We start from the raw sequence: 25,939 nt of genomic DNA, 5'->3' as shown, positions 1-25,939 counted from the left end.
GGAAGGATGATGATTTTAGCAGTCTATGTATGTATGTATGTATGTTTGTATCCAAATTCCGTGTGTTCCACCGTAGCGTCTAAACTACTGGGCCGATTTTGATGAATGAGGTGTCAATCGATTCGTCGTAAAGGTCCGGGTGGCATAGGCTACATTTTATACGAAATAATTGACCTAACGGATGTTACATCAAAAAAAGTGCGGTTCTCCAAAAATGTTTTTTTGCTATTGTATCGAGTGGGATGTCAAATGAAAGAGGAGAAAATTCTGAGTTCATAAACATAAATATACAACATTAAAGCGACAGAAAAACAATTTTAGTATAATATTTCAGCGTTTATTAAGACGATCGCAGTCGGGTTTTAGTTTTCAACTTTCTTTTGTATAATAAGAGTCAATCATGACTATCAACGCACAGTTCAAAATATTGGACGGATAGATATATGTCTTAAAAATCCACTAAAAATAATTTTTGACCTCTGTACTTTTAATATAAATCGGTTAAACCCTTAACAATCCCGTAGGAACTCTTTGATTTTCCGGGATAAAAAGTAACCTATGCCCATTCCCGAGATGTAAGCTAACCTTGTTCCCATTAAAATCGGTTCAGCGGTTGAGCCGTGAGAACGTAGCAGACAGACAGACAGACACTTAAAACAAGTATAAAGAGTTCATTCAACTGTCAAAGACCGAACTAAAGCACTACTTAAGATGTATGAGAACACTTTCGTTTTGATTTAATGCGAACAAAACAATAATCCGGTGAAAATGAAATTAGGTATGCGTGTGAACACGCTCTATACTTGGTGTGGTGATTATAAAGCTCAGCGCACACTGGCAGATGGGTTCAAAACCATAGCATGGGTTTTAAAAAAGTTAATAAAGGATAAAACGATTGACCGACATATTATTATTAGGTATATATTTATTATCGATATATATGATATCGATCTTGAATAGATTTTATTTATTACAGATTTTTTTTCTTTATTTAAACTATAAAAAATCTTGCTATCGTATCATATTTATAGGATACTAGGGGATGCCCGCGGCTTCGCCCGCGTGGATTTCGAATTTTTTAAATCCCGTAGAAACTCATTGATTTTCCGGGATAAAAAGTAGCCTATGTCCTTTCCCGGGATATGTCCCAAGTCTGTACCAAATTTCATTAAAATCGGTCCAGTGGTTGGGCCGTGAAAACGTAGCAGACTGACAGACAGACAGACAGACACACTTTCGCATTTATAATACCTATTAAGTATGGATTTAGATGTCCAATTATCATGCTAACATTTAGGTGCTAATTATTGGTACAAACTAGCATACTTTAACACGTATTTTATGGTAACATACAAGGTTGTAAACTATCCATACTTATCTATACTATATACTATTATACTATATACTTTAATATTATAAATGTGAAAGTGTGTCTGTCTGTCTGTCTGCTACGTTTTCACGGCCCAACCACTGAACCGATTTTAATGAAATTTTATACAGACTTGGGATACATCCTGGGGAAGGACATAGGCTACTTTTATCCCGGAAAATCAAAGAGTATCCTACGGGATTTTAAAAACCAAAATCCACGCGGGCGAAGCCGCGGGCATCCCCTGGAAATATTATAAATGCGAAAGTGTGTCTGTCTGTCTGTCTGCTACCTTTTCATGGCCCAACAGTTTAACCGATTCTGACGAAATTTGGCACAGAGTTAGCTTATATCCCGGGGACGGACATAGGCTACTTTTTATCCCAGAAAATCAAAGAGTTCCTACGGGATTGTTAAGGGTCCCTTTAACCGATTTATATTAAAAGTACAGAGGTCAAAAATTATTTTTAGTAGATGTTTACGACATATATCTATCCGTCCAATATTTTGAACTGTGCGTTGATAGTCATGATTGACTCTTATTCAACAGTTCCCACGGGGTCTTTACAAACCTAAATCCACGTGAACGAAGTCGCGGGCATCCTCTAGTGAGCAATATGTATTACATTTCTGATTATCGACTGACAGAATTTTTTTTAGCTATTTTACTAAATATTGTTACAAAAATATTTTGTTTGTTCTATATTAGGTTATGTTACAAAAGAGAACATTTTTTCTTACTATTGAATACAGTAATTAAGGGTACTTCTCTGATTTGGCGCAAATCGGAGAAAATAAGAGAATTTTTTAAATTGTGAAAATTGCTGAACTAAACTAAAATATAGGTGAAATCAAAAAGAATGACCAAGTCATATCAAATTGCACCCATGAATTTCAGAGATATATGCATTTGAAGTTTTCAGTTACTGAAGGTAATGAGTTCTAGTGTGCTGGTAATGATTTTGGTGGAGAAGGCGTTGATGTTTATGTGATGGTAATGAAGCAATATTTCATTTTCAAAAAAGAACGTATTTCTTCATCGCATTAATCAAGTAAATAGAATTAATAACGGAAATATTGCAAACTTTAACAAAAATATTATTCCAGACATATCATCACCTATAATTTTTACTTGAAATGTATAAAATCATCGTGCTGCGAGAGCATATTATCACGAAAACAAATGTTTGGTGATAGAACAGTATGAGCGAAAACATGATTATTTTAATTTGCATAGAAATGGTAGACCTGCGAAGGGTGTCGTATATAAACACTTTAGTTGATGATACTTTTAAACAACACTTTACTTGATGATAAAGTTAAATCAATTTTGGACACTGAAGTCAAAAAGAATTTGTAAAACTATATATAGAAAACAATATGTTCGCAGACACATGTCAAGGAATCATTGCAACATCTTGGGAATGTTAAGAAATGCAATGAATATCGCACTATCAGCCTCATGAGTCATGTTCCAAAGATGTTTCTACTTATCAGCTCTCAAGGGATTAGAAATAAATGTGACAACTACTTCAATGAGAGTCAGTTTGGATTTAGATTTGGCGTTGGAACCTGCGAAGCATTATTTGCTATAAACATACTAGTCCAAAAATATAGAGACATGCAAATGTATGAATTTCCTTCATTGATTATGAGAAAGTCTTTGACCGTGCGCAACAAGTGGTACTTATTCGTCGTTTGCAGGATGTTGAATACGTTGGCAAAAAAGGTTCTTTATATAATCCCATCCTCGTCGCCACTGAAATATACAAGAAGTAATAAATAACCATGGTCATTTCGATACGCCATTTTATTCGAAGACTCGTCAAACCGTCGAAACAAAAGCCTAATATAATTATTGGCATACACCATCGACAATATATATTATACAAAGCTAGCCCTTTGGTTTTTCGCAATTTGTAAACTAATACGACAACGTAGGCTTATGGTATTTTAATTGTGACAACAGCAGTAACATCCTCACAGGTTTATATAAAAATCTTTACGAAAATAATTCTATTATCGACTATTCTCACTAATTTGTGAGAACAGTCGATACTAGAATTAATTGTCGTATTAGTTTACAAATTGCGAAAAACCAAATTAAATTTGAATTTCGCGGGCAGTCCCGTCGCTTCCACCTTAAGTCCAAACCAAAATACCTACAAGACACAGTAGTCCTTAAGTAGTCTGCCGATTACCACAAAGAAAACAGTGAAGATGAGGATAAGTTCTACTGCTTCAGAACCGTTTTATTTAGAATACAAACCAATTAACCGGGTGGAGGAGTTCTGTAACCTCAGTAGCATCATTTCTCCTAGCGGCGGTGCCGAGGCTGATGTCGATAACTGGATTATAAAAGCTAAAGCTCTCTCTGTTGAATCGTTTGTAAATTCAGTCTTCTTATACAGGTGTGAAACGTGGATATAACTATATCGCTTATCCACAGAATTCCCCGCATTTTCTGGGCTAACACGATCAGAAATGAGGACTTGTGGTACAAATGCCAGCAACTCCCATTTAATAAGGAAATAGCTTTGAGGCGATTGCGATTGGTCGGGCATATTTTGCGAAGAGAGGAAGAAAACGCTGCTCAAGCGGCGCTTATTGAAACCTGCCTGCCTGACAGCCTGGCGGTCGAATGAGACCTGGTCGACCAACCAACTCCTAGAGGAGGCCCATTGTAGCAGACCTTAAAAGAGTGGAATTCTCGTGGAACCATGACAAAGCAGCAACCAAAGGTAGGGAGACATAGAAAACAACTGCTGCAGCCCTAATATTCAAGAAGGAATGAAAGGACTCCATACTTCTTTACTTTTCGCATATTTTTCTGGATCTTTCTTTAGTTCTTCGTTTTTTGTGTTTTAAGCCTGAGCTAAATTTTTTTCTTCTTTCGTAGTTTCTAAAATCGATATATGATGGTTATTTTTAATGTTGAAATACCACGAGGTGCAACAATTTTGTATAGTTATTTCTAAATTGCTTGGAACAATATGGGCTACTAATTCAACTGATTAGTTAAAGAATTACTGAAGATTAATATTTTGTCAAGTTATTTAATGTCAAAGGATATGAAGAAAATTACACAATTTTGGTATAGCATTATTTCCTGAAAAAATCATCACCTCCTTCAATTCAACATCATTACCTTCAATTTTAAAACGGAAGGTAAATTACGGTAATGATAGTAACGGTAGCGAGGTTTTGGCAGTTTTAATTTTATAACGTCGTATTTTAAAATGCAATATATATGAACATCAAACTAGATACTTATGTTGTTATTAGTACATGAAAGAAAATAAAATTATTAAGAAAAACTAATTATTTGTCCTAAAATGATGTTGAAGGCAAAGAGTGAAAAGTCGTGCCAAACACCAGTTTTGGCACCAAAAGCGTAAATATTTTTTTTTCTACAAGTGCACGGCCACTTTCCGCACCATGCCTAGATAGACTGATTAGGGCTTAGTACGGGTCAGGGGAGAACGGGGGGGCAACACGAATACTAGAAGGATATTTTGGAGGTGCCATCTCAGTTGCAGGTAATGACTTTTTTTCTGTGCCAAACATTTGTTATTTTTTTATGACGTAATTAAATGATTCGTACGTGTGAAAATGCATTTTAATTGCTTCTCAGGATGTATATAATAATATGTGAAAAACTCGAGCTCGTTTAAAACCGTCTTCTTTGAAAATCATAGCGATTTTTCCTGAGACTCCTGTTTTACCCGCAGAAGGAGGTGAGTTTTTAATATCAAAAATATTATTTCTGAAGTAACCTTTGTAGTTACAATTTTGAATTTTGGGGCACCCGTAGCTGAATATACAAGAGTTCTTTTGTAATGCAATTCTCATCTGTAACTTCATTCATTATTTTTTTAATTGACCTGATATGTGATTTGCGCCAAATCTGAGAATCACCGTTAAAAAGGTTTACTATAAGGCAGCCTTCAAATTAGAGGCGCGTCTATAATTTAAAGGCAGCCTTACCTATACCAATTTTGAAGAAAGTTGCAAAAGTTCATAAAGCCTTTCGCATATTATCATGATGCCGGAAATATTTCATTTTGAACACGAAATCTATGCTCACCTTTATTCCTCAACTAAATTTTGAAAAAGAGAGTTAAAATGAAAGTAAGACTGTATTCAAGTTCCAGACAATTAAATACATAAATAAATAAATTATATGAGTTAGCACAAATTATGTAAATAAATGTATATTGTATGCCTGTAACTGATTAATATTATGAAGTAAGTATTTTCACATAAGAAGAAAATAGTAATTATAATAATTTTGATGGTATCTTAACAGAGCTCTCGCCGTCATTTACTCCATACAATCGTAGTTCCAATTTCATTTGAATATTAGGCAACCAAAGTCCATGAAATTTTGCTGACATATTCTAGAAACTAATAACTGTGCCTGTGATGTTTTAGATTTTTCTAAAAATATGTAGTTTTAAAATTACAGGGGCTCAAAGATTTGTATGTGATTTTTTAAGACCGCGTAACTTTGAAACCGAATATTTTAACAGAAATCTGGAAAACCACAGGCATAGATGTTAGTTTCTAGGATAATATGTCTGCAAAATTTCATGGACTTTGGTTGCTTAATATTCAAATGAAATTGAAACTACGTTTGTATGGAGCGAGTGACGGAGAGGCCCCTTTTAAATAAGTGAAAGACCCCATGTACGAGTAACACTATCTAATGGTTTTCTACGCGGCATCGTACCGAAACGCTAAATTGCTTCGCGGTACGTTATGCCAGTAAGGTGGTAAGAGAGAAGAGAGCACAATAACTTTTTCACCTGGATCCTCTTTCACCTACCAGCGTATCGCAAGGCATCATCAAGGCCTGCATCCGAACGTAGTTAAAATTCCTCCACCCAATCCAATACCAATAACTTTATAAGTATTTGTGGTTTTAGTGATTTAGTCTCTTTCAACCCCGTAATGTATAGCATGTAACTCGCTTAACGCACAACAGACGGAAACGTTTAAGTGCGGAGACCAGCCCAGAGAGAAGAAAGAAAGCGGGTAACTCGGGCTCACCTATTCACGCAATGTTCGTTGACCTCTAGCGTCAGTCACATATTTTATTTGCAATACATTGCGAACATATATGATTGCGAACTTTTAAAAGTTTTGTTTACAATTTTTTTTTGCGTTTCTTTTGTGTTATTTTATCAGTAATCATCAGTACTATCACCTATCTTCGTTTTTGCCAGCATTTTTTTTATTCAGATACAAGTTAGCCCTTGACTGCAATCTCACCTGGTGGTAAGTGATGATGCAGTCTAAAATGGAAGCGGGCTAACCTGGAAGGGATATAGCAGTTTTTCACTAAACCCATTACCCTTTGGTTTCTACACGGCATCATACTGGAACGCTAATTCGCTTGGCGGCGCGGCTTTGGCAGGAAGGTAACTAGCCACGGCCGAAGCCTTCTACCAGACAAATACAACTTAAACTTATAGTTAAAAAAAATTGCTTACCTTCTGTGGCTGCTGGTGGTGGTGCTTGTTCTTCAGCTCGATCAAGAACCTGGCCAGGTTGATACCAAGACCTATCAGCGCGATTATGAAGAATTTCACCTGGAAAACAAAATCGAGAATATTATATTTCGAAGATTTTTTTTGCTGTGGAGACCCTGCCGTTGAGATCTATAGAGCGCACTTTGACTTTGCTCAGACTTTTTTTTAATTAAAATAGTGAGCAAACGAGCAGGCCGGTCACCTGATATTAAGTGATTACCATGAAATGACTTTTAAGGAATTTCAGGAATTTCGAATATCTCTGCATCTTTTTCTTTTTAATATTGCAAAAAAAGATGAAAAATGAATTTTAAATTAAAGACTATAAGTGCTACTCTACCTAAAGACTCACGACGTTTGACAGTTCTAAATTAAATTAACTTTGTCTGTCCCTTTCATATAACATTGGCAAGAAAAAGATGCGAATATTCTAACATTTAAAAGTTTTACCTGTAATTTAAACGAAAGGATTTGCAGCAATGTCCCAATCTTAGCTTTAAGTACGGCTCCTAAGATCAACAGCTTCAGAATTGCCTTCTTTTTCTTCTTCTTTTTGCCTCTTTGTTCTAGAATTATAGAGAATTTTTCAGTACTTTTAAGTTTTTTATTTGTATCTAATACATAAAAAGAACTGACTGACACTGGTTGATCTATCAACGCGGTCAGTACTGGACGGATCGGTCTGAAATTTGGCATGCAGATAGCTATTATGATGTAGACATCCGGTAAGAAAGGATTTTTGAAAATTCAACCCCTAACTGGGTAAAATAGGGGTTTGAAGTTTGTGTAATCCATGCGGACGAAGTCGCTGGTATTATCTTGTAAATTATAAATGAAAAGTAATAGTCAATACAAAGTTTATAAAATTCTACTATCATATTATACTAAGTGCAATAATTTGTTCTTTCTACTATACTTACCTACAAATAAAATCTAGACTAAAATAAAGTTGTAACTAAATATAAGGTAAGTGTATGCAAGAAGAGAAAAAAGTAAAAACTGATATAATAACTTATACTACAAGAAGATTTTTTGCCTTATTATTTTACTACAAACGATTCCAATAGAGGCAAGCTCTTTAAGAGGGGTCTCTCCGTCACTCGCTTCATACAAACGTAGTTCCAATTTCATTTGAATATTAAGCAACCAAAGTCCATGAGACATATTCTAGAAACTAATATCTATGTCTGTGGTTTCCAGATTTCTGTTAAAATATTCGGTTTCAAAGTTACGCGGTCTTAAAAATTTACATACAAATCTTTGAGCCCCTGTAATTTTAAAACTACATATTTTTAGAAAAATCTAAAACACCACACACACAGATATTAGTTTCTAGAATATGTCTGCAAAATTTCATAGACTTTGGTTGCTTAATATTCAAATGAAATTGGAACTACGATTGTATGAAGTGAGTGATGGAGCCCTGTTAATAGAATTAAAAAAGAATTGAAATAAGTTTATGCTCCTATAAGACTGTGTTTTCTACTGTACTAAATAATTATGAGTTTTTATTTCATTGTATAATTTGATATAATTCTCCTGATCCATACTAATATCTAGTGCGTCCGTCTGACTGTCTGTTACCTTTTTATGGCCCATTGGTTTGACAGACAGACAGACAACAAAGTGATCCTATAAGCCATAAGGGTTCCTTTTTCCTTTTGAGGTACGGAATTCTAAAAATCAAAGAGTTCTCACGGGATTTTTAAAAAACTTAAATCTACACATCTTGTCGATTGTAAAATAAAATTAATATAAAGCGTGTATTTTTTTTACAATGAACTAAAAACTCTTAATTTCAACATAACTAAAAATACATCTCGATCTAACATAGTTCTACTTGCAACGTTTCTAAGATTGCATGCCACATACATACACGCATGCCAGAATAAATGAATAAATAGGTATTTTTTACCATTCCTTAACACTTTTTAAGTCTTTTTGCCTGTAAATCAAATATACTAATTATTAAGTAATTATTCTTGAGGTAATTTGTCATAATGTGTTAAGTATTAAACATAATATCAATGTAAAAAGAATTAATTAGTCTTCAACACACGCAATGACCATTGTCAGCAAATCTTAAAGGGCATGAGACGGACCTGCCGCGAAATTAAAATTTAATTTGGTTTTTCGCAATTTGTATACTAATACGACAACGTAGGCTATGGTTATTTTATTTGTGACATGACAGTGGCAATATCATCCTCACAGGTTTATATAAAAATCTTTACTTGAAAGGGTCCAGTTTAAGAAATTAGCCCTAGTATCGACTATAACTCACAAATTAGTCGATTAGCCGATAGAAATTAGCTCTAGTATCGACTATAACTCACAAATTAGTCGATTCCTTAAACTGGACCCTTTCAAGTAAAGATTTTTATATAAACCTGTGAGCATGATACTACCATTGGCGCAATTGAAATGCCATAAGCCTACGTTGTCGTATTAGTTTACAAATAGCTAAAAACCAAATTAAATTTGAATTTTGCGGGCAGACCCGTCGCATCCACCGTAACACTTGGCTAATCTTTGGTCTATAGTGATAAAGAGGTCGTAGGTTCGAATCCCGGGCTGGATTTTTCTGTTAAGAAATTCTCAGTACTAGCGCGGAGTTAGGAAACTAGGTGTTTTTCACCCCGTGCCTCGGAGAGCACGTAAATGTCCTCGGTATTGCGTCTGATCTCGCTCTGGTGTGTTGGACTGTCGTCCCATTGGACTATGAGAGTGAGGGAATAGAGAGTGAATTATTTGTGCATTAAAATATCTCCTGCGTTGGCTTCTCACCGTTGAAATAGACTGCTGGGTTGAAATATCCGAATTTCGATAGAATAGAATAGATTTTTATTCAAATAGACTTTTACAAGTGCTATTGAACCGTCAAATAATTTACCACTGGTTCGGAATGCTGTCCTACCGAGAAGAACCAGCAAGAAACTCGGCGGTTGCTCTTTTTAATTTAAGATTAAAAACTAAACTAAATACTTATACACGGTGTAATCAGAACGCTAGCAAACTTAGCGATACCTTAATCCGATGCCAATAACTGTTTTACGCCTATTCAGAACGCTCGTTGACCTCTAGCGTCAGTCAGATGTTTTATTTCCAATATATTGTGAACTTTTAAAATATAGAGGATTTAAAAAAACATAGTTTCTTCATGGCATCTTATCAGTAATTACTTATCAGTACCTGTCTCCGTTTTTCTTAGCGTTCTGGTTTCACCATGTATGTATTAAACTAATAAGAAATTAAACTAAACATGCACCAAAACCAACCTGCAATAGAACTCCGGTCAACTAGACCATTTTCAGCATTCTCACTTTCTAACGCATGCTCTGCCACCGCATCCAGTGCTTTCTCCCCTATACCCCACATTTGGGTCAAAATACCCCTCCCCTTTCTACCCTTTTCCCCAGTAACCCCATTATATCCCTTCAGTTCTGATATATGACTACTTGTATCATTTTCATCCTTTACGACACCACTAATAGATTTTTCTGTGACCTCTGTACTTCTATACTCCTTTTGACCCCTAATACGACTACTGTCTCCTTCTAAATCCCCAATAACCCACGATTGGACCCTTGTAGGACCTTTCTCCTCCATCTTGTTTACTGGCATCATGACTGGCTGAATAAGTTGGATCTTTGCCGGCTTTTGTTTTTTTTTCTTCATCTTTTTTTTCTTGCCTCCGTCCGATGTCGAGATCGTTATGGTGTCTATGCCACCGCTGTCACTATCTTTCTTTCTTGCCATTGCTCTGTGGACAAGGGAAAAATAAAAATTAAACCAATCTTTTTTCTTTCCTTCTAATAGTCTATTTGTTAATACTTCGGGTTCCTATTTTTTTAGAGTTCCGTACCTCAAAAGGAAAAATGGTACCCTTATAGGATCACTTTGTTATGTCTGTCTGTCCGTCTGTCCGTCCGTCGTGTCTGTCAAGAAAACCTTTAGGGTACTTCCCGTTGACCTAGAATCATGAAATTGGGCAGTTAGGTAGGTCTTATAGCACAAGTAAAGGAATAAATCCAAAAACTGAATTTGTGGTTACATCATTAAAAAAAATTAAAAATGTATTTAAATTTTCAATGTAAGATAACTATACGAAGTGGGGTATCATAATATGAAAGCGCTTTACCTGTACATTGTAAAACAGATTTTTATTTATTTTTATGCATAATGGATTTTGATTTATCGAGCAAAATGTCAAAAAAATACCCGAGTACGAAACCCTCGGTGCGCGAGTCCGACTCGCACTTGGCCGGTTTTTTATTCAGATACAAGTTAGCCCTTGACTGCAGTCTCAAATGGTGGTAAGTGATGATACAGTCTGAGATGGAAACGGACCTGGAAGCGGTACGGCAGTTTTTATTAAACACATACCCGTTTGGTTTTACACGGTATCGTACCAAAACGCTAAACTGCTTGGCGGCAGGCTTTGCCGGTAGGGTGGCAACTAGCCACGGCCGAAGCCACCCATCAGGCAAAAATTCACCCGTACAAAGTGGGGACAAGTCATTTTAGTATGGCTACAAGCCCTTTAAGTATTTAAGTAAATAGAGTAAATGGGAAAGTAGGTAAAGGCATACAAACTCAAATATTGACTGCGATGTGTCAAATTTCACTGAACTTTCTTTGTTTGATGGTGAATCTAATTTGCAACCATTTTGCAGCTTAGTATGTGAACTAAACTTTCATCCAAAATCCCTCTGCCCGAAGACTCTTAGGCTGAAATCTATAAAGCGCACTTTGACTTTGCTCTGACTTAAGATTGAGTTAAAACGAGGCAGATTTATGTGAGAGATATAGCTCTGTCTCGTTTTAACTCTGTCTTAAGTCTAAGCAAAGGCAGAGCGCGCTCTATAGATCTCACCCTTACTCTATTTACTATTATACTACTATACTATTATACCATCTATTTATCTACTATTGTATAATTATAACACTTCACACTAATATTATAAAGGCGGAAGTTTGTGTGTGTGTGTATGTTTGTTACTCCTTCACGAAAAACTACTGGACGGATTTGGCTGGGAATGGAGACAGATAATATCCTGGATTAGCACATAGGCTACTTTTTATCCCGGAAAATCAAAGAGTTCCCACGCGATTTCGAATAACCTAAATCCACGCGGGCGAAGTCGCGGGCATCGGCTAGTTATACTATGAATCAACATACATATTTTAAAATTTAATTCCAACCCTCACAGTGGGTGTATGGGGAAATACGAATTCCCTTTGCACCCACTAGTGGAAGAAACCGGTGGGTGCATGAGTAACTCACTAAAATTACACATAGGTAATAGGTATAGCATTTGTTTATCATTTAAGGGGCATGAGACGGGTCTGCCCGCGAAATTCAAATTTAATTTGAGTTGGTTTTTTTAAGAAACTAGCTCTAGTATCGACCAAAGTCGATATACAGCTAATTTCTTAAACTGGACCCTTTCAAGTAAAGATTTTTATATAAACCTGTGAGGATGATACTGCCATTGTCGCAATTGAAAATGCCATAAGCCTACGTTGTCGTATTAGTTAAAAAAATGCGAAAAACCAAATTAAATTTGAATTTCGCGGGCAGACCCGTCTCATGCCCCTTAAGTCAGATAATAGTCCAGTCATTTCGTGCTCAAAAAGGGGCTTATCTGGTAATTTTTCCGGGAGTTTTGCAAATTTTAATTTAAATCTATAAAACCACCAATTTGCAAAACTCCCGAAAAACTTGTCATCTAAAATTACCAAATAACTGGGTTTATAAGGAAAACTAAAGTATAAATAATATTAGATGTTAAAATTAGATACTTACCGTCAAGCTTCCGTAACAGCTTAAAAAATTAACGAATATACAATAAAATTTGAACCGTCAATTTGACCGTTTTAGATTACGTCGATACGTTATATTGCATCATATTACGTTCAGTTATTGTACGGATAAACAATTTAATTATAATATATATACTAAAGTCCTTGAGTGGAGACCGCGTTTAAGCAAACGTAGTGTGGGACGCCCTCCAGCACGATGGACCGATGATATAAAGCGGCTGGCGGGAAGTGGCTGGATGAGGAAGGCTGAGGACCGGGTGTGGTGGCGCTCTTTAGGGAAGGCCTATGTCCAGCAGTGGATGTCCACAGGCTGATGATGATGATGATGATGATATATACTAAAATGAATGCAAATATTACTAACAACTAATCAAGTACAAATTATCAAGTAGTATGTTAGAATAACAATATTAACGGGAAATAGATTTTACTGAGAAGATTTAACAAGGAAATATTTATCTATAAGTGTAAATTAAAAATTTAACACCTCTGACAAGTGAAGGTTACAGTAACTAGAAAAGAGCTGATAGCTGTCAAACGGCTGAACCGATTTTTTTGGATTATAGCTAAGAACACTCTCGATCAAGCCACCTTTCAAACAAAAAAAAACTAAATTAAAATCGGTTCATTAGTTTAGGAGCTACGATGCAACAGACAGATACACAGATACACACGTGAAACTTATAACATCCTTCTTTTTGGGTCTTTCCTTTCCTTCTTTTGGGTTAAAAAAATTTTTTTTTTTATTTATAGTAATTTTTTTTCGTGAACACATTTTAATTTTTTTTTGTGATGTAATGTAAAGATTCACGGTTTTCGGACTTTTTCCTTTACTTGTGCTATAAGAAGAGTCTTTTTCCTAAATCTGTGTATAAGACCTACCTAGTAAGTAGTACCTATATGCTAAGTTTCATGATTCTAGGTCAATCGGAAGTAGTGAAGTACCCTATTGGATGTCTTGAGTCTTAACATACACGACAGACAGACGAACAGACAGACAGACAAAGAAGTGATTCTTTAAGGGTTCCTTTTTAAAAGAGGGGCGTTATAAGTTTGACTTGTGTATCTGTGTATCTGTCTGTGGCATCGTAGCTCCTAAACTAATGAACCGATTTTAATTTAGTTTTTTTTTTGTTTGAAAGGTGGCTTGATCGAAAGTGTTCTTAGCTATAATCCATTAAAATCGGTTCAGCCGTTTGAAAGTTATCAGCTTTTTTGTAGTTACTGTAACCTTCACTGGTTTTCTTTTGACGTACGGAATCCTAAAAATACGAACCTTTTACCGTTCAAGATTTTCCCGTATGTATTTTAGTTTCTAGTTCAAATTTGATTTATATAAATACTCAGACTATTTTAATATACATAGTTAGCTGTCATAAATTATGTAAAGAATTATACTTAAATATAATTAACTAGCTGACGCCCGCGACTTCGTCCGCGTTGATTTAGGTTTTTCAAAATCCCGTGAAAACTCTTTGGTTTTCCGGGATAAAAAGTAGCCTATGTGCTAATCCAGGATATTATCTATCTCCATTCCAAATTTCAGCCAAATCCGTCCAGTAGTTTTTGCGTGAAGGAGTAACAAACATACACACACACACACACACACACACACATACAAACTTTCGCCTTTATAATATTAGTGTGATTAGTTCCGATTTTTGATTAAAAATAGTTTTTTTGTATGTAAATGTAATTTTTGTATGTTGACTTTGAATTTTAGGTTGGTCTCCGTCATGCTTATGAATATGACCTTCCATTGGATGTATATTATTAAATTAAACTAATATTAGGGTTCCGTACCTCAAAAGGAAAAAAATAACTGTTAAAGTATCAAAGCTTTGCCCGTCTGTCCTGTCTAATACCTATTTTCTAAGGAGCGCGTGGAGGTCTCAAAAAATATGGCCATTTAGGCTGCATATTTTGACACTTGCCTCTGTTGGACCTATTTTGTCCTAACTAGATTTTACTAAATTCGACCTACTTCCCGTTGACCTAGACACTAGAAATTTAGTAAGAAGTAATACAGCACAAATGAAGGAAAAACTCCGAAAATCATTATTTTTCAGTTATAATAATATTGTCACATCCATACTTAATATTATAATGACCGACCTCCAAAAGGTCAAGAAAAGATTTTTATATAAACCTGTGAGGATGATAATGCCACTGTCGGAATATAAGAATGCCATAAGCCTACGTTGTCGTATTCAAAATTCAAAATTCAAAATTCAAAATGTTTTTATTCAATTAGACTTTTACAAGTTCTTTCGAATCGTCAAAAGCATCTACCACTGGTTCGGAATGCCTTTCCTACCGAGAAGAACCAGCAAGAAACTCGGCGGTTGCTCTTTTCAAAGATTTGATATACAATATTATGCCATGTATAAAAGCAATTGAAGTCCTGCGCATTGCTGGAGCGAATCGAAGTTCAAATCCACGCTTTTTTATCATTTACATAATCTTCGATAGTATAATATGCTTTTCTCAAGAGCATATTTTTAATAGATTTTTTGAACCTGTGTAAAGGCAAGTCCAAAATTGACTGAGGAATTTTGTTATAGAAGATTATACCCATTCCCACAAATGACTTTTGGACCTTCCTGAGACGGAGCGTAGGAGTCGCAAGCCTGTTACGGTGTCTAGTCAGCCTGTTGTGTAGATCACCAACCCTCTTGTAACTAAGAATATTTTGTCTTACAAAAATTATGTTGTTGTAAATATATTGAGAGGCTACGGTAAGGATACCTATTTCCTTAAATTTTTCTCGAAGTGAATCGCGTGGTTTTAAGTTATAAATTGCGCGTATTGCCCTTTTTTGTAATACAAAAATTCTCCCAATATCTGCCGCTCTACCCCATATTAAGATTCCATAAGACATAATACTATGAAAATAAGCAAAATATACTATCTTTGCGGTCTCCACGTCAGTTAATTGTCGAATCTTTCTAACCGCGTAAGCAGCAGAGCTTAGTTTGCCAGCAAGAGTTGATATATGGGTGCCCCATTGCAGCTTCGCATCTAAGGTTATCCCCAAAAATGTAGTAGTCTCTTCTATTTTCAAAATATCATTATTTATCATTAAATTAATGTTACTTGTGTTCTTGGTATTGGGCAGTGCGAATTCAATACACTTAGTTTTTTTTGCATTTAAAAGTAGATTATTTACAGTAAACCAGTGAGTTACCTGAGATATGGCACCATTTATATCGTCAAAATTGTCCTTATTTCTATCGACTTTAAAAATCAAAGACGTATCGTCAGCAAATAGTACGATATCGCAAATATTTTGGACTACATATGGTAAATCGTTTATGTATACTAAGAACATGAAAGGACCTAGAATAGAGCCTTGAGGAACACCCATTAGTGAGGCTGATCCGGATGACTTCACATCATTCACACATACTGTTTGAATACGATCACTAAGATAGGACGCAATGAGACCAAGCGCAGTGTCTTTGATTCCATAGTGGCTCAATTTAACTAAAAGAGTCTCGTGCTCAACGCAATCAAATGCCTTGGATAAATCACAGAAAATACCAATGGCATTCTGTGACCCCTCCCACGCATTGAATATATGCTTTAACAGCATTGCGGCCGCGTCGGTTGTTGATCGACCTTTAGTGAAGCCATACTGTTCAGAATGGAGTAGCTTATTTAAATTGAAATGCTGAAGCAGTTGGTTGAGCATGATTTTCTCAAATATCTTGCTCAGTGTTGGCAAAATTGAAATTGGCCTGTAATTGTTTGGGTCACTTTTGCTACCCGATTTAAAAAGAGGTATCAATTTACTACATTTCATGAGATCTGGAAAAGCGCCTGTATCCACAGACTCATTAAAAATTAAGGCTAGATATGGCGCAATAATATCAATAATATTGTTAATTATTTTTACTGATATTCCCCACAGATCTCCGGTTTTTTTGCTTTGTAAAGATTTGAACACTTTAACAATGTCATATGGAGTAACGTATTCAAACCTAAACAACACACCGCATTCAGTGACTTTGGCCCTGAGAAGATCATAGGCTTCTGTTGGTGAAGAGCTAAGGGAACTAGTAGTGATGACTGGAATGTTCTGGAAAAAATTCTCAAATGTATTTGCAATTTCAATATTGGAGTCAATAATACGGTTATTAATTTTTAGCTCCAATTTATTGTTATGCACTTTTTGTTTCCCAGTTTCATCCGTGATGATATCCCAAGCTGCTTTAATTTTATTATCAGAATTAATAATTTTTTGCTTTATGCACAGTGACTTTGCTTGTATGCAAACCTTTTTGAATAATTTTGAATAATTTTTTACATATTCAACAAATGTGGGAGTATAGTTATATTGTTTTTCTGCATACAAGTCGAACAACTTATTTCTACTTTTATAGATGCCAACAGTAGCCCAGTCACTAAATTTAAGATTTTTAAACAGTTTTTTTTCTACAATTTTAAAGGTAGAATTAAATTGAGAGTTTATGAGATCAAAAAAAGCATTATAGTGTTCATCCGGACCACCCTGAGTAAAGTCAAGTTTAGGTAAAGCAGTTAAAACCTTTAGTTTGAACTGCTTTACCTTTTTAGTGGTTACTGGCCTATACTTTATTAACTTTGTTATGTCTTGATTATCACTGGGAACAGATATCATTTGTCCACAGTGATCGGATCTTAGATTCGTCATGATGGATTTTGCGACAATCTTACAGTCACAGAAAATGTTATCTATACAAGTGGCTGAATTTGCAGTTATCCGTGTTGGTTCATTGAAAATTTTCTGTAAATTAAAGCTTTTAAATAAATTGAGTAATCTGTCAGTAAAAGAAGTGTGAAGCAAAATATCAATATTGAAGTCTCCACAAACTAATATCTTTTTTGATGACCTACATATCCGCCTCAAGGCCTCTTCCATAACGTCCTCAAACAGAACAAAGTCACCTGCGGGGGGTCGGTACACGCAGACGACAATATAGCGCTCCAGCTCAACACAGGACAGCTCAATAGTGCGTTCCAATGAAAGATTAACAATGTCTTTCCGTTCTTTATAATTGATATTGTTGCGGGTTAATATTAAAGACCCTCCGCGTATAGCTTTCTTTCTAGAGAACGCACTTGACAATTGATAATGTTTTAAATTTACTATTAATTGATAACTATTGAGCCAATGCTCAGTGAGGCATAAGATGTCAATATCAAATTTTTTAATAAATAGTTCTATATTAGTTCACAAATTGCGAAAAACCAAATTAAATTTGAATTTCGCGGGCAGGCCGGTCTCATGGCCCTTAATGAATTTTGTTACAGATTTGGGTTACATCCCGGGGAAGGACATAGGCTACTTTTTATCCCGGAAAATCATAGAGTTTCTATGGGATAAAAAAAACCGAAATCCACGCGAGCGAAGCCGCGGGCGTCGTCTAGTAAAAAATATTTTTCTACGATTACAAACTTACATTTCCAGTTGCAGATTAACAACAAAATAATGATACGTATTCTTCCACGCTACGGAACCCTCAGTGCGTGGTTACGACTTGTACTTGGCCGGTTTTTATGCTTAAAAGTTATTGTCTGTGGAAGATTTCTATCAACGAATAAGAAAAAAAAAATTAATAGTTTTGTTAAAAAAAATATCAAGGTCCTGTTAGCTACAGTAGCTATATGACATCACACTAATATTATAAAGGCGAAAGTTTGTGTGTATGTATGTGTGTATGCATGTATGTATGTGTGTACTAGCTGATGCCCGCGACTTCGTTTCCGTGGGTATAGGTTTTTAAAAATTCCGTGGGAACTCATTGATTTTCCGGGATAAATAGTGTGTGTATGTGTGTATATGTGTTAATCCAGGGTATAATCTATCTGTATTCCAAATTTCATCCAAATTCGTCCAGTAGCTTTTATAATAATAAATTCTTTATTTGGATAATGTGTGTTAAAAAGATGGTGAAATATTTTAGGTGAAATAGTAACAAATATCTATACCTCCATCCATCCATACATACAAACTTTCGCGTTTATAATATTAGTAGGATAGTAGGATATGTGTATGTTTGTTACTCTTTCACGCAAAAACTACTGAACTTTGGCTGAAATTTGGAATGGAGATAGATTATACCCTGGATTAACATATAGGCTACTTTTTATCCCGGAAAATCAGAGTTCCTACACATTTTGGACACAATTTTTTCGTGAATACATTTTTTTTTGTAACCACAAATTCATGGTTTTCGGATTTTTGCTGTACTTGTGCTATAAGACCTACCTACCTGCCTAAGTCCACGAGAAGTACCTACCTACTCTATAGGTTTTCTTGTCAGGCACGACTTAAGAGGGGTCTCTCCGTCACTAGCTCCATACAAACGTAGTTCGTCTCTTATTGGAATACTTAGCTATTAGTTTCTAGAATATGTCTGCATTTCATGGACATTGGTTGCTTAATATTCAAATGAAATTGGGACTACGATTGTATGGAGTAAGTGACGGAGAGAGCCCTGTTAAAGACAGACAGACATACTACAAAGTGATCCTACAAGGTACGGTTTTGAGGTACAGAACGCTAAAACCCCTAAGTGCAAGTCATGACCAACGTAGAACAAAAAATCGTACGTTGCAAGCAAATTAAGGTCAAAGACCTTATAATTTTTGACCATTAGTATTAGATGCGAGTTCAGTGAAAGTGGAGAAACGTCTCGAATATCGATCAGTGCCGATTCGATTCCGGTTCGGGTCATTCTCTTTTATGACACGTACTATGTGTGGTGTAATTTATGTAATGAGACTTCGGTACTGTTATGAAGCCATACTGATTTTATCACTGACCTTTACTAATTTAAGTACGCTGGACTTGCGATTGCCGACTTGTTTTGGAAGCAACTTGATTGCCACCATTTTGACGCTGATAATAGCAGCACAGTTTTAAGTGTCACGTGAGCGTACTCGGAACTATTTTCTTTTTTAGGGTACCGTACCAAATTGGTAAAAATGGAACCCTTATGGTGCGATTTTCTCCGACCGTCTGTCTGTCTGTTACAGTCGATTATTTCAGTAACTATTAAAGCTATCAACATGAAATGGTTGTACGTGATAGTGGCCCAACATCACTGAAAAAAAAAACCAAACAACATTTTTAGTTTAATTTAAAAAAGTAAGATAACTATACCAAGTGGAGTATCATATATGAAAGGGCTTTACCTGTACATTCTAAAACAGATTTTTATTTATTTTTATGCATAATAGTTTTTGATTTATCGTGCAAAATGTGGACAAAATACCCGAGCACGGAACCCTCAGTGCGCGAATCTGACTCGCACTGGGCTGGTTTTTTATTCTTATACAAGTTCTCACTGTAATCTCACCTGGTGATAAGTGATGATGCAGTCTAAGATAGGAGCGGGCTAATCTGGAAGGGTATGGCAGTTCCTATTAAACCGATACCCCTTTGGATACCTATAAGGCAATGCCTTACCGGAACGCTAAATCGCATGGCGGCATGGCTTTACTGGAGGGTGGTAACTAGTCACGGCCGAAGCCTCCCACCAGACCAGACCAGCGATTTAGAAACTATAAAATTCCAAACCCTTGCCGGGAATCGAACCAGGGACCTATTAGTCCATAACACCACTAAGCCAGGGAGGCCGTCAAATAATACGTCGTCGTGATAATGATACTTACGGCCAACGCATAAAGAGGTTTGATAACGTAATAATAATCAGAAACTTTTTTTTTCCGTTGCTTTAGTTTTTATTTATTTCTCTTTTGTTTCTGTTATTTATTGATTTTGTTGTTGATGTTATTTTATTTTTTGTTCTTTCTATGTTTCTGTTATTTTTTCTGTTGTTTTTGTTATTTTATTGTTTGTTGTTTAAAAATAGGGTAAAATGTGAAAAATAAATAAATGACAGAATCAGAAACTTAACGATCTCCTGCCGGTGTGCTTTGCGGTTGTACCACGGATTACGTAATAGTTCATCACCTTCCCAATACAAATTATGTACTTCAAAAACCCATGTTCTTAAAGTAGTTCGCGCGCGCTTTCAAAAAGGAAGTGAGAGAAAGTAAAACTCGGAATGAGAAAACAGACGTACATTTTATAGTACTTTATGTAAAAATCATCGTTATGACTGTGCATATCCTTAGGAGAAGAGAAACTGTTGGTAGCTTAGTCATTTGCCTACCATTTTTGGCTACCTCTAGATTCATTGTAAACTAGATGATACCCGCAGCTTCGCCCGCGTGGATTGGTCAGATCCTTTGCAGCATCAGGATTGAGGAGTTGGAATCCAAATTTTTTATGGCACAATGTTGCAAAGTTCCCTTAACGATTAAAAAAAATTACGCAAATCGGTTCAGAAATCTCGGAGATATCAGTGTATATATCAGTGTATACCTATGTAAGGTCGAAAAACTCAACTTCATTTTTCAAAGTCGGTTAAAAAAGTAGCCTATGTTACTCTTTGGTTAATCCTCTACTTGTATGTGAAAGTCCCGTCAAAATAGGTTTAACCATTCCGAAGATTAGCCCGTTCAAACAATTCCGAAGATTAGCCCGTTCAAACAGACACGACACTTCAATTTTATTTATTAGTAGTAGTAGTATATAGATAGACACCTACCTATTGCAATATGTGCACGCACCTCTAACCTTGTAGTTAGGGTTGGGCCACCTTCCACTTCTTGATTTACGGGTTATCAGCATTAATACGGGTTTTAGACTTTTTTAGGGAAGACAGTGTTTTACATAGATATTTTTAGGGTTCCGTACTTCAAAAGGAAAATGGAATCCTTATAGGATCACTTCGTTGTCTGTCTGTCTGTCCGTCTATCGTATCTATCAAGAAAACCTATAGGGTACTTCCCGTTGACCTCGAATCATGTTTGGCAAGTAGGTAGGTCTTATAGCACAAATTCGGAAACTGTGAATTTGTGGTCATACCAAAAAAACAGCTTTTCTTTTTATATATTCAGACTAGCTGTTGCTCGCGACTTCGTTCGGGTGGATGTAGGTTTTTAAAAATATTTTCCGAGATAAAAATTAGCCTATATGCTAGTCCAGGGTCTAATCTATCTCCATTCCAAACAGCCCAATCCGTTCAGTAGTTTTTGCGTGAAGGAGTCACACACATACATACATACACACAAACTTTCCCCTTTATAGTATTAGTGTGAAGTGTGATTTACCTGGCCATCCCGTTTTCCACCAGGTCGGTGAATGCAGTCAGGGAGAGCTGGATGTCCTTGCCAAGCCTCGAAGGTAGCTCCTCGAAGGACCTTCCTGATGACACCACTTCTGCATCTGCTGCTTCTGTAACCAAGGATATAAAAATTGGTGTACTGATCTCCTATTGGGAAGGTCGGGGGTTCGATCCCGGGAATGCACCTCTAATTTTTCAGTGTTATGTGTGGTTTAAGCAATTAAATATCACTTGCTTTAACGGTGAAGGAAAACATCGTGAGGAAACCTGCATGCCTGACAGTTCTCCATGTTATCAAAGGTGTGTGAAGTGTGCCGATCCGCACTTGGCCAGTGTGGGTAAGAATGGCACCTTCTTTTTCTGACAAAGATACGCGTTTAGTAGTGCGCCAGCGATTGATTTAAATGACAATGATGACTTGCTTTGACCAGAATTCAAATCTTATATAATCAATGTTGAGTTAGCCTGTAAATCAGTGTGCATCTATAGTTAGTCTTAAGTTTAAATAAATTGTCTTACAATAATTGTAATATTTTTGTACCTATACCGTTCGCTTCCTATTAAAAAAATGAAATAAATCATCATAGACGTTAACAGATTACAAGTGTAAATTAAAAATTTATAACACCCCCGACAAGTGAAGGTTACAGTAACTAGAAAAGAGCTGATCACTTTCAAACGGCTGAACCGATTTTCTTGGATTATAGCTAAGAACCGATCAAACCACCTTTCAAACAAAAAAAAACTAAATTAAAATCGGTTCATTAGTTTAGGAGCTCGATGCCACAGACAGATACATAGGCCAAACTTATAACACCCCTCTTTTTGGGTCGGAGGTTAAAAAGTCAGAGGCCCTAGATCGAATCAGACTCTCCGAACAAAGCAGTGTCTTTAATCACATGGTTATCACCTTTTTATACATATATCAGATAAATCAAAATAATAACATTATAACAACACACTCTTCCATACTTAAGATAAATCAGTTAACAAGTGCAAATTACGTGCGAAAGTTACACCCATTGTTTCTGTATTTATGTGACCACTTTCCATGTTAAGTGCCATGTATATCAGCACTTTCGATCTCACCCAAGGCGAATATCTATAAAGTGTCTATTCTAGTTATTACTAGGTTTTGCCTAAGGCATCTCGGGCCCTAGAATTCGGATTTATTTGCATTGATTTCGATCTAAACTAAGCACTAAGAATTATAGAATACTAAGTGATGCCCGCGACTTCATCCGCGTGGATTTAGATTAAATCCCATTCGAATTCTTCGATTTTCCAGGATAAAACGTTGCCTATCTCTGTGTGGGATGCAAGCTGCCTCTGTACAAAAATGCCCGTGATTTCGTAAACGTGGATTTAGGATTTGGAAAATCCCATGGGAACTCTGATTTTCCGGGACAAAAAGTAGCCTATGTCCGTCCCGGGATGCACGGTTTCTCTGTTCCAAATTTCGTCAATATCGGTTAAGCAGATGGGCCGTCAAAAGTTAGCAGACAGACAGAAATACTTTCGTATTTGGATAGAAGATAGCGTTACTTTGCGGAAGTTCATGTTTAGCAAGAAACAGTTAACTCAAAAAAGTGCCCTTTTTGCCCCTAGGTGTTTGGGGGTCATTTGTAGCATTTGACCTCCTCTACAACCTCTCAAAGAGAAGTTAACGTTTTACTGGACGTCATGTATAAATATCATACAATATGGATTAAAAAATATTAAAAATTATTTCCCGCTTGAAAAGATTTCTGATTTAAATAATATTAAAAAACAAACAAAATTAAAAAAAAAAATAATCAAAATCGGAGCTGTTTCTGAGGACTTCCGACGAAAAAGCTTCATTGGCTCCACTAGTTTTAGTGACTTAGTACATATATTTTTCAAATCCGTATTGTGTAGCATGCAAAACTCGAGTGGCCTATTTACGGAACGTTCGTTGACCTCTAGCGTCATTCGGATGTTTTATTTGTATTGCAATATATTGTGAACTTTTAAAATATACAGGATTAAAAAAAATCGTAGTTTTTTTTTATGATACCTTATCAGTAATCATCAATACTATCACCCGTCTTCGTCTTTAATAGCGTTCTGGTTCACACACTAATATTATAAAGGAGAAAGTTTGTATGTGTGGGTGTGTGTGTTTGTATGTTTGTTACTCCTTTACGAAAAAACTACTGGACGGATAGGGCTCAAATTTAGAATGGAGATAGATTATACCCTGGATTAGCACATAGGCTACTTTTTATCCCGGAAAATCAAAGAGTTCCCACGGGAATTTTAAAAAACCTGCATCCACGCGAACGAAGTCGCGGGTATCAGCTAGTCCTGTATATACAGATACATTGATATGGTCTGACTAGAGATACATATCACGGAGGATCAGTCGATCGGAACGGGGTTAGCAAACCAGATCGATCGTGTATTGTTTTAGTACTTTATATAGCACTAGCTGATACCCGCGACTTCGTTCGCGTGGATGTAGGTTATTTAAAATTCCCGTGGGAACTCTTTGATTTTCCAGGATAAAAAGTAGCCTATGTGCTAATCCAGGATATTATCTATCTGCATTCCAAATTTCAGCCAAATCCGCCCAGTAGTTTTTGCGTGAAGGAGTAACAAACATACACACACACACACACACACACACACACACACACACACACACACACACACAAACACACACACACACACACACACACACACACACACACACACACACACACATACAAACTTTCGCCTTTATAATATTAGTGTGATGTGATGTGATATAGCACTAGTTAGTAATGTAAGTGGTGATAGCCTATGTGCTAGTGGTTAAGACGTCGGATTCCTACATGTGCCGTCCGTAGTTTGATTCCGGGTACGCACCACTAACTTTTCGGAGTTATATCCGTTTTCAGGGTCCCGTACCTCAAAAGGAAAAACGGAAATCCATATAGGATCACTTTGTTATCTGTCCGTCCGTCAGTCCGTCCGTCGTGTCTGTCAAGAAAACCTATAGGGTACTTCCCGTTGACCTAGAATCATGAGATTTGGCAGGTAGGTAGGTCTTATAGCACAAGTAAAGGAATAAATCCGAAAACCGCGAATTTGTGATTACATCAATACACACAAGTTTAAAAAATGTATTTAAAGTATGCTCCTGAAGAAAGCTTATTATACCTACAATCGAAGATTATGTAAATGACAAAAAAAAGCTTGAATTTGACTCGCTCCAGCAATACACGGGGTTGCAATTGCTTCTATAGTACAGTATGGCATATTATTGTAAATTGAATATTTGAAAAGAGCAACCGCCGAGTTTCTTGCTGGTTCTTCTCGGTAGGAACGGCATTCCGAACCAGTGGTAGATTATTTTGACGATTCAAAAGCACTTGTAAAAGTTTAATTGAATAAAAATATATTGAATTTGAATTCGGATACAAAAAAAATACAATCTTGTTTTTAACCCCCGACCCAAAAAGAGGGGTGTTATAAGTTTGACGTGTGTATCTGTGTATCTGCCTGTGGCATCGTAGCGCCTAAACGAATGAACCGATTTGAATTTAGTTTTTTTTTGTTTGTTAAAGTGGCTTGATCGAGAGTGTTCTTAGCTATCATCCAAGAAAATCGGTTCAGCCGTTTGAAAGTTGTCAGCTTTTTTCTAGTTACTGTAACCTTCGCTTGTCGGGGGTGTTATAAATTTTTAATTTACACTTGTAGGTATACTAATACCTACTCTCACAACACAACATATAGTGTATAAACTAATACCAGAAGTTAAATCGTCAGATTATTCAGCTTTCATTCAGTAATTGCTATCATATTTGTAATTCGTACAACAAATTAACTTTCTCTCTCAAAAACAGGCTTTTTTGGCTCTCCTGAGAAAAGTCGATGGCACATTTTTGTGATAAGTTTGAAGATGGTTGAAAATTTCGGAATTCTGTTTTCGACAATTAAGTATGTAGGCAAGTATTGTCTTATTTTCAGGGTTCTGTATAAAAGTGTTTTTTCTTGTACGATGACACGGAACCCTTCGTGTG

General features: G+C 36.1%; 1 protein-coding gene across 1 annotated transcript in view; it reads right to left on the bottom strand.

Annotated features, from left to right (window-relative positions):
• Window positions 1–25,939, bottom strand: part of LOC123879013 — a 36,949-nt gene that overhangs the window by 7,596 nt on the left and 3,414 nt on the right. The window contains exons 2-5 of the mRNA XM_045926478.1: window positions 21,898–22,021; window positions 10,182–10,666; window positions 7,354–7,469; window positions 6,865–6,963 (exon numbers count right to left, since the gene is read on the bottom strand). Of these exons, the coding sequence (XP_045782434.1) occupies window positions 6,865–6,963; window positions 7,354–7,469; window positions 10,182–10,666; window positions 21,898–22,021 (824 nt within the window). The remainder of the gene's footprint in view (window positions 1–6,864; window positions 6,964–7,353; window positions 7,470–10,181; window positions 10,667–21,897; window positions 22,022–25,939) is intronic.

The sequence above is a fragment of the Maniola jurtina genome, chromosome 27 (genome assembly GCF_905333055.1).
Source record: "Maniola jurtina chromosome 27, ilManJurt1.1, whole genome shotgun sequence".
Lineage (NCBI taxonomy): Eukaryota > Metazoa > Arthropoda > Insecta > Lepidoptera > Nymphalidae > Maniola > Maniola jurtina.
Note: the sequence above shows the minus strand (reverse complement) of the source record. Positions and strands in the feature narration are given on the sequence as shown.